The sequence below is a fragment of the Esox lucius genome, chromosome 16 (assembly GCF_011004845.1).
Source record: "Esox lucius isolate fEsoLuc1 chromosome 16, fEsoLuc1.pri, whole genome shotgun sequence".
NCBI lineage: Eukaryota > Metazoa > Chordata > Actinopteri > Esociformes > Esocidae > Esox > Esox lucius.
Genome location: NC_047584.1, coordinates 34,746,137 through 34,755,446, shown reverse-complemented (window position 1 = coordinate 34,755,446; position 9,310 = coordinate 34,746,137). Strand labels below are relative to the sequence as shown.

Sequence of the window (9,310 nt, the reverse complement as noted above, 5' to 3'; positions counted from 1 at the left end):
ACAACCCTAATGCCAGCCAGTTCAAGTACATCTTTAGGATGTAAAGCTGATGGCCCAGTGTGGGGTTGTTAAACCATGCAGAGGCAATGTGATGACACAGAGTCCCTACCAGCTGTCATCGACACCTCTACAAGCCTGTCAGGTGTAGATGTGTCCTCTGCAGCAGGAGGAGAAGATCTTCCATCCCCGTTTGCTGACATTCCTGCCCTAGTACATGATCACAGCTACCTTCCCGTCCCCTTCGATGGTCTTGTGGACAACGCTCTCATGTACATTTCAGGTGAAGGCTAACTGAAAGTCGATTTAAAAAAAAAAAATGTTCCCTATAACCAAATGTGCCAATAATCACAATCTGGGGAAAAACAATCTCACGATTGTCCAAAAAGAGAAGTGTTCCCTTCATTTCCTCATGCTTATTAATGATTATTGTTATGATATTACTAACTCAAATTTCAGGATTTGTTGTGCGACAGGCTCTGAAGAAGCTGTCGTGTGTTGTTTGCAGTGCCAGCCTGGTGACAGATGCTGCATCTGCCATCAAGGACCAGAGCTACCACCTGCTGACTTTAAAAAACAATGGAGGTCCGGTGATTCCATCAGAGGGAACCGTGAGGGTCGTCTGGGCAGCACAGTGGGTCATTCGGCAGTCATCAGGCAGTACCAGACGATCACAGCCCATCAAACTGCTTGAGGTTGTTTACATTGTCTGAAAAAGGATCGGTTCAGAGGATGTTTGTGTTGGGATAGACAGCCACCACTATAGGATGTTAAAAATAATTCTGTCCCTGTTTTTGAAGTTAAGGCTCCACCACATCGCCAGAATTATAATCCTCAACTTACAGAGCGACAACATGCAACAGAAACCTAATAAAATTGTCCTTTTCAAAGGGCATTAGCCCAAGGTATGTGTTTTCAAGGTACTGTCCTCTTTTACTTCAACAGTAGTGTAGTTCTCTCTACAGCATTTCTTTTTTGGATATTTGTAAAGGGGAATCATGTACCTATTTTTTTGTGTGCAAATAAATGTTACTTTTATAATAGTTTAAAAATAGCGACCATATTTTTTTTGTAGTCATTCTATAACAGAACCCCTGGCATACAATCTAAATGGTCTACAAGTAATGTCAGTGTTACCTTTCATTTCGTTATGCTTCTACACAAAGAGGTTGCCACACAGTAAGCATTTTATTGTCAGCATTTGGTCTGACAAAGTCCTATGGGGAGTTCCCATAGGGCATTTTACTATACGCATGACCATACCTTGGCAAATAATGGTCTAAAGTACTCATTTTCATTCTATATTGATCTGCTTTTGCACACAGCTTCACAAGACCTGGTGCTAGGGCTCAGTTGTGTTTCTAAAGTCATATCAAGTGACCTAGAGGGCTGAAATGTTGTCAGTTCAGAGATGCTTGTTATCCAGCAGAAAGAAAAAACATGTTATAATTAAAATTATTTTATAATAATTTTATTATAATAGTACAAAAGTGTATATGTCTTGTTGCCATTCTGTAGCCTATTTATTGATTTAACATAACTACCTTGTTTGTATATTCATTACACCTATCTGGTTCTGTTCAAGGATATTTTCATATGGAAGTCCATGTTTTTAATGGTTCATATGTATGCTTAACTTAATCTCTGACGTTTGTAAAAAAAAAAAACCGTTTGAAAATCGGTAGAAAAATTTGAAAGTTATGGTTATTTAGAAAGTACATGCACCATAAAACACAATGTTACGAGTGAGCGAGCGGACTGTGGTAAGATGGCCGCCATGTGCGGACGTCGACCTCCATTGGCCAAAAGCGCGGACAAGGTATCTAGCCTTTATATATGATGTCTATGGTTCACAAGACGCAGATGGAAAAACTCCACAACTGTAATAAGTTTTAACTTTTCTTATTTCAGGTAAATGGTACCTGTAAATCAGCATCTGAATTTTTTTTGACGAGAAATGGGCATTGTAGTCGCTTATTTTATTTAAGAAACGGCTAATTTATATATTTGCTCCGACTTTTCGATCAGCTAGCTAACGTTATTCAGTGCAGTTAACGTTAGCTAAGTAATTACAGTACCGGTGGAGAGAGGCAGCATTTTTAGAATTGCAGTTGATTTTCACTTTTTTAAAAAATGACAACGTCATATGATCATGTATATAGTTTCCATACAACCTTCTGCCGTTCATATTCACATTAATATTTTATTCAGGGACTACGAGGAGGTTACAGCCCTCTTAGTGGAGGGGTATTTGCGCAATAGCCGAGTATACATGCATCTCAATCCAGATAGGGGCGTTCTCTGTCCTCGCGAACTTGCAAGACCGTTCTTCTCAAGGACACACGTACTTTGAATTGATAAACAGCCAGTAATCTTCTCGCAATACGCAAGTATGCGACTTGAGATTTTAGCGGAGACACTGACTGATTCATAAATCACATTGAAACATAAAGAATGACTCGATATTACTTGTAAATACGTCAGTCAATCGTAATTAAGCCACGGTACGTTGTAGCTTTGTTTCTCTCGAACATTAATTCCCTGAAGCTGTAGGCGGTTCAGGGATTTGACTGTAAATTCGCGTGAGCAGAGTCGTCCAGGGGAGATGACTGGACAAACGGAGGCTGATATACCTGGTAAAATAATCTGTCAAGTTTCAGTTTCTTGCATTGAAAAAATATTTTTATTTAGGTTGTATACTGTTCCTAGTAGCACAAATGTGTGGTGCTGGTCATTGGTAATTAACCTGTTACTATTTCTGGCTTGCAGCGACTTAAGTAGCCGACAACGGATTGGAATTAGGACTACCTTTCTAGCCTAGTAGTGGAAATCATGTTAATTTGTACAACCAAGCCTTATATTGCATATTTTTCTCACCTGTGTGAAATATCCTACCAGAAACAGGGGCAGTCTTTACCTTTGGGAAGTGCAAGTTTGCTGATAATATTCCCAGTAAATTCTGGCTAAAGAACGACCATCCAGAGGAAATCTCATGTGGGGGTAATCACACTTCAGTCATCACAGGTGCCCTTCACTTTCCCATTTGAGTTGCTTACTGCTACATATGAGACTATAGTTGTAGTGGTATCAGCCAGTTTTTTAGCTACACCATCCCTTTCACAAGAATGGATTGCCCATTTACAGTCAGTAAGTCACATGGGTTTCTATACAAAGCAGGCAAACCGAGGCATTCAGTTCAATTTAATGTTAAAATAAGGAGAACAGTCTCCAGTCCTCAACCCTGTAGGAAAGAACAGTCTCCAGTCCTCATCCCTGTAGGATAGAACAGTCTCCAGTCCTCATCCCTGTAGGATAGAACAGTCTCCAGTCCTCATCCCTGTAGGATAGAACAGTCTCCAGTCCTCATCCCTGTAGGATAGAACAGTCTCCAGTCCTCATCCCTGTAGGATAGAACAGTCTCCAGTCCTCATCCCTGTAGGATAGAACAGTCTCCAGTCCTCATCCCTGTAGGATAGAACAGTCTCCAGTCCTCATCCCTGTAGGATAGAACAGTCTCCAGTCCTCATCCCTGTAGGATAGAACAGTCTCCAGTCCTCATCCCTGTAGGATAGAACAGTCTCCAGTCCTCATCCCTGTAGGATAGAACAGTCTCCAGTCCTCATCCCTGTAGGATAGAACAGTCTCCAGTCCTCATCCCTGTAGGATAGAACAGTCTCCAGTCCTCATCCCTGTAGGATAGAACAGTCTCCAGTCCTCATCCCTGTAGGATAGAACAGTCTCCAGTGTACCTAATAAACTGTCTACTGAAGGTGTTTGTGCATATATATTGAAACTATAAAATAAAAGTAATACACCTTTTAAATGTTGATTCTGTGTGATTAGAGTTCCATTACTGATAATAAACCAATGGTATTAATTTATTTATAAGGACATAAATAGGAACATTATGTTTACATGTCAACTGTTCTCTTACCCTTAGGCCATGGCAAACTATTCATGTTTGGAAGTAATACTTTGGGTCAGCTCGGCCTGGGGACAAAGATCAATATTAACATCAACCAGCCCACTCCTGTAAAAGGTCAGTCAATCCCTAACATATCTGGAATATGTTTGACTAAGTGTGTCAAAGTTTTGTAACATCAAAACATTATTTCTTTTTTTTCTTAAGCGTTGAAGTCTGAAAAAGTGAAGTTTGCAGCATGTGGTAAAGACCATACAATAATATGCACATGTAAGAGAACCATGTTATATTAATTTGTATTACTTCAGAAGATCACACAAATCGCACTTATCAATGAGTCATTAGCACAACTTATGAGCCTTTCTCTCATTTTCATCAGGGAGTGGACATGTTTATGGAACTGGCAGTAACCAGAAGGGGCAGCTTGGTTTGGGACACTGTGATGACACAAACACCTTCCACCTGCTTCGTCCATTCTCTCACCACACACCCATCAAAATGCTTGCATGTGGCTGCAACACCTCTGCTGCGCTGACAGGTAAATGTGACAACAGACATTCTGTCTGTCTGTCTGTGTCGGTCTGTGTTTTTGCTGCTTGCAGTCTGTGTGCTGTGTTGCGTGTGTTGGCAGAGGACGGAAGGCTGTTCATGTGGGGGGATAACTCCTTGGGCCAGCTCGGTCTGGGGACAGAGAGCTATGCTTCAGAGCCCAGGGAGGTGATGGTGAGACGGCCAGTGGGATGGGTGTCTTGTGGATACCACCACTCAGCATTTGTCACAGGTAATCACAGTGATTTTAAATGTGAATCCTGAACTCTATAAATAGCCTAGTCTTTTTGTCATCTAATGACGAGGGTGGATTATTTTTGAGGTTTGGTCTTGTTCCAGTGGATGGGGACCTTTACACATTTGGGGAAAGTGGAAATGGAAGGTTGGGTCTATTCCCTGACAAGCTAGCCAATCACAGAGTGCCTCAGCATGTAGAAGGCATCCAGGACCCAGTCACTCAGGTGTGCTGTGGCGGAGAGCACACATTGGCACTCACAAGTAAATATTAACACCAAATAAATTGTAGTAATGGTAATGGTAATTAAATACTATTATTCCTTAGTGTATGTCTTTCATTATCCCTCACATCTTTCCTTCTCATCTCTGTGCGTCAGAAGACAATGTGTACTCATTTGGGCGGGGCCAGCATGGACAGCTTGGCCAAGGGACCTTCGTATTTGAGGCTGCACTTCCTAAAGCATTAAACCACTTTCGAAATGGCAAAGTCTGTCAAGTTACCTGTGGAGAGAATCACACTGCTGTAATCACAGGAAAGCGCCTATTCTTTACTCTGGTAAATTGTTGTCATTCAAAAATTTGAAGGTGGAATATGTTCCATTGAGACCATCTCTCTCACTTTAGACAGTGGGATTCTGTACACCTTTGGGGATGGTCGCCATGGTAAACTGGGACTTGGGGAAGAGAACTTCATCAATCAGTTCAGACCAACGTTGTGCCAGCGCATGCTCAAGTACAGTGTCCAGTCAGTGAGTAAAGTAGTGTGTTCATGTGCATGTGTGTGTATTTATGATCAAGCTGATACTGTGTATTTGTATTCAGGTTGCCTGTGGTGGCTCTCAAATGCTGGTGTTGGCTATGCCCAGAACCCCAGAGGTTGAGGAAGTTGTGATAGAGGAGAATGATGTCCCAGAGACTTTTCTGGAGAGACTGGAGACCTACACGGAGTGGCTCCTGACTGAGCCCCCTCTCTTGATGCCTGACCCACCGACGAGCCCTCCACTGTGGACCCCGTCGGCTAGAACCCGGCGCAGGGAGCACGTGAGCACTGGGAATGATTTGTAATGTTTGGTTTCTTCCACTAGGGGTCAGTGTTGTCATGTTGCTGCACTTAATGGTCACGTTCCAAGGATTACTTTATATGAAGTCTAACTACTCATTACTAGTATTGTGGCCTGAGGAAGCAGTTTTGAATTATGTTTTTCTGTGTGGTTTCAGGACTGTTCTCCAGAGCAGTTTGGACAGATTTTCCATGATCTCCCTCTTATGATGTCGGGCTTCCTCAACACCTCACTGCCCATATCCAGAAGAATACGCATCTCCAGGACACCACCTATAAGTGCTTCTGCATCATCACTGTTCTCCAGTCCCTCCTCAAACCAGCCCTGCAGTCACTCTCAGCCCATCACATTCATAGGCGAAACCCCTTTAACGCCGTCAAAATTCCTATTCCCAGACCCTCCCAGCACTTCAGTCTCCTTCAAGTCCACCCCAAAGAAGACCACCAGTCCATCAAAATCCAAGTCTAAAGAACCTTTTAGCCCTTCCTGGTCCTACAAGTCCTCTCGTAAATCTATCCCCAGCCCCTCATTGTCTCTTAAAAATCCCTCTAAAAAGTGCATGGATGCCAACAAATCCTTGAAAACGCTGTCTAGCTGTTCTCGGAGTCCCACCCCAGCACAGACAGGTATGGATATCTTAAAATGCAGTCCTTCCTTGCTGTCTTTTATACAGTATGCAGTCACAAGTTTTAAGCATAACTGCCAAGTTTATTCTATTCCCTATCTACAGAGATGGAAAGAGGTCTCTACCTATATATAGAGATGGAAAAATTTCTAATTTCCAATATCTAGCTCCGTAAACAATGTAGACCACTGCACCTGTTTCTTTCCTTTCCAAAAAAGTTGAAAAGGAAAGTTTTGAGTGTAGAACAGAAGCATTTAATTTGCAGTGGTCTCTTAATTTTAACCCTTATGTGCCTCACTCAAAACCTAAGAGACCACTTTCCTTTTCAACTTTTTTGGAACGGAATATAGAGATGGAAAAAGTTGTAATTTCCAATATCTAGCTCCGGATATTGAGGTGTTATTACATGGAGATGGAAAGAGATCTCATCTGTACCTGTGCCAATATGGCATCTCCATATTAAGGTAGTGAATTTTATTCACGATTGTCTTGTCACTCTTGATGACCGGTTGGCTTGTCACTCCTGATGACCAGTTGGACATGAGTGGGTAATCAGGAGACATCTGCCCCTTTTTTGGTTTGATATTAAACTCAGTGGAATACATTTCCATGGGTGAACCATCAATGCAATGTCCGAGCAACAACATAATTTCCCAGATATAACCTCATCTATGACATTGCCCAGTGCTACCATCAGAATCGTATGCAATGTCCCAAAATGCTGCAGATTAGAACAACACAATCTGAGCTTAGAGCCACTGGTTGTCTTTTATGTCTGGAATATACAATGAGGAGAACAAGTATATGATACACTGCCGATTTTGCAGGTTTTCCTACTTACAAAGCATGTAGATGTCTGTAATTAGTATCATAGGTACACTTCAACTGTGAGAGACGGAATCTAAAACAAAAATCCAGAAAATCACATTGTATGGTTTTTTAATAATTCATTTGCATTTTATTGCATGACATAAGTATTTGATCACCTACCAACCAGTAAGAATTCCGGCTCTCACAGACCTGTTTTTCTTTAAGCACTCCTGTTCTCCACTCATTACCTGTATTAACTGCACCTGTTTGAACTCGTTACCTGTATAAAAGACACATGTCCACACACTCAATCAAACAGACTCCAACCTCTCCACAATGGCCAAGACCAGAGAGCTGTGTAAGGACATCAGGAATAAAATTGTAGACCTGCACAAGGCTGGGATGGGCTACAGGACAATAGGCAAGTCGCTTGGTGAGAAGACAACAACTGTTGCCGCAAATATTAGAAAATGGAAGAAGTTCAAGATGACGGTCAATCTCCCTCGATCTCCCAAGATCTCACCTCGTGGGGCATCAATGATCATGAGGAAGGTGGTCAATGACCAGAAGAGAGCTGGGACCACAGTCTCAAAGAACCATTAGTATGTTCATGGACCATCATGGATTAAAATCCTGCAGCGCACGCAAGGTCCCCCTGCTCAAGCCAGCGCATGTCCAGGCCCGTCTGAAGTTTGCCAATGAACATCTGGATGATTCCGAGGAGGAATGGGAGAAGGTCATGTGGTCTGATGAGACAAAAATAGAGCTTTTTGGTCTAAACTCCATTCGCCGTGTTTGGAGGAAGAAGGATGAGTACAACCCCAAGGACACCATCCCAACCGTGAAGCCTGGAGGCGGAAACATAATTCTTTGGGGATGCGACGACTGCACCGTATTGAGGGGAGGATGGATGGGGCCATGTATCGCGAGATCTTGGCCAACAACCTCCTTCCCTCAGTAAGAGCATTGAAGATGGGTCATGGCTGGGTCTTCCAGCATGACAACGACCCGAAACAAACAGCCAGGGCAACTAAGGAGTGATAGAGTAAGGAGTAAGAAGCATCTCAAGGTCCTGGAGTGGCTTAGCCAGTCTCCAGACCTGAACCCAATAGAACATTTTTGGAGGGAGCTGAAAGTCCATATTGCCCTGCGACAGCCCCGAAACCTGAAGGATCTGAAGAAGGTCTGTATGGAGGAGTGGGCCAAAATCCCTGCTGCAGTGTGTGCAAACCTGGTCAAGAACTACAGGAAATGTATGATCTCTGTAATTGCAAACAAAGGTTTCTGTACCAAATATTAAGTTCTGCTTTTCTGATGTATCAAATACTTATGTCATGCAATAAAATGCAAATTAATTACTTAAAAATCATACAATGTGATTTTCTGGATTTTTGTTTTAGATTCTGTCACTCACAGTTGAAGGGTACCTATGATAAAAATTACAGACTTGTACATGCTTTGTAAGTGGGAAACACTGCCGATTTTGCAGGTTATCAAATACTTGTTCTCCCCACTGTACCAAAGGTTCTAGAGGAAAATGTATTTGGTTATTCCCAAGATGGAGACTTTGGCTTGGGAGTGCTACCATGATGATGTGTTTTACAGAGAGGACCGACGCCCCTGGAAGCCGGATGCTCCTTCAGATGGAGGAGAACATTTGTATGGATGAAGAGGACAACAATGGTGTTCTTCCCTTCCTGGTGAGTAAAGTCTCATTGTTATGTCACGTGTGTAATATTTTAATCTATAGGAGTAATGTGTTATGTCATGTTTAAGTACTCCATTCTCCTCTGCTTTGGTTTGGGTTCTCTGTTCTCCCCTGCTTTTTTTGGGGGGGCCTGTGTACCCCAAGGCAGGAAATGTGTTTGCAGGATCTGAGTATTCCAGAAAAATAGGCATAGCGAAGTGCACTGTAGTGTCCGAGTGAGGGGGGGTTTAGGTCTTACTGAACGAATGGGGACCAAATGTCCCAATGAGGTTAGGTTTAGGGCAAGGGAGCATGCAATTTCTATTTTCTGGTCCCCATGAGGGTAGCTTTACGTGGGTGTGGGTGTGGGTGTGTGTGGGTGTGTGTGTGGGTGTGTGTGTGGGTGTGTGTCTGTGTCTGTC

At 42.7% G+C, this 9,310-nt stretch overlaps 1 protein-coding gene across 2 annotated transcripts in view; it reads left to right on the top strand.

Moving 5' to 3' along the window:
* The first annotated feature begins 1,667 nt into the window (after nucleotides 1-1,667).
* srpx (sushi-repeat containing protein X-linked) overlaps nucleotides 1,668-9,310 on the top strand; it is a 50,449-nt gene continuing 42,806 nt past the window's right edge. Inside the window, exons 1-11 of one of the 2 annotated variants that reach the window (XM_034286689.1) lie at nucleotides 1,668-2,633; nucleotides 2,896-3,021; nucleotides 3,938-4,036; nucleotides 4,127-4,189; nucleotides 4,299-4,700; nucleotides 4,808-4,966; nucleotides 5,083-5,238; nucleotides 5,330-5,454; nucleotides 5,528-5,746; nucleotides 5,924-6,392; nucleotides 8,807-8,901. In XM_034286689.1, coding sequence (XP_034142580.1) covers nucleotides 2,603-2,633; nucleotides 2,896-3,021; nucleotides 3,938-4,036; nucleotides 4,127-4,189; nucleotides 4,299-4,700; nucleotides 4,808-4,966; nucleotides 5,083-5,238; nucleotides 5,330-5,454; nucleotides 5,528-5,746; nucleotides 5,924-6,392; nucleotides 8,807-8,901 — 1,944 coding nt within the window. In that variant the 5' untranslated portion in view covers nucleotides 1,668-2,602. Of the gene's footprint in view, nucleotides 2,634-2,895; nucleotides 3,022-3,937; nucleotides 4,037-4,126; nucleotides 4,190-4,298; nucleotides 4,701-4,807; nucleotides 4,967-5,082; nucleotides 5,239-5,329; nucleotides 5,455-5,527; nucleotides 5,747-5,923; nucleotides 6,393-8,806; nucleotides 8,902-9,310 lie in introns of those variants that run through there. The other variant, XM_034286690.1, reaches the window with a different exon arrangement.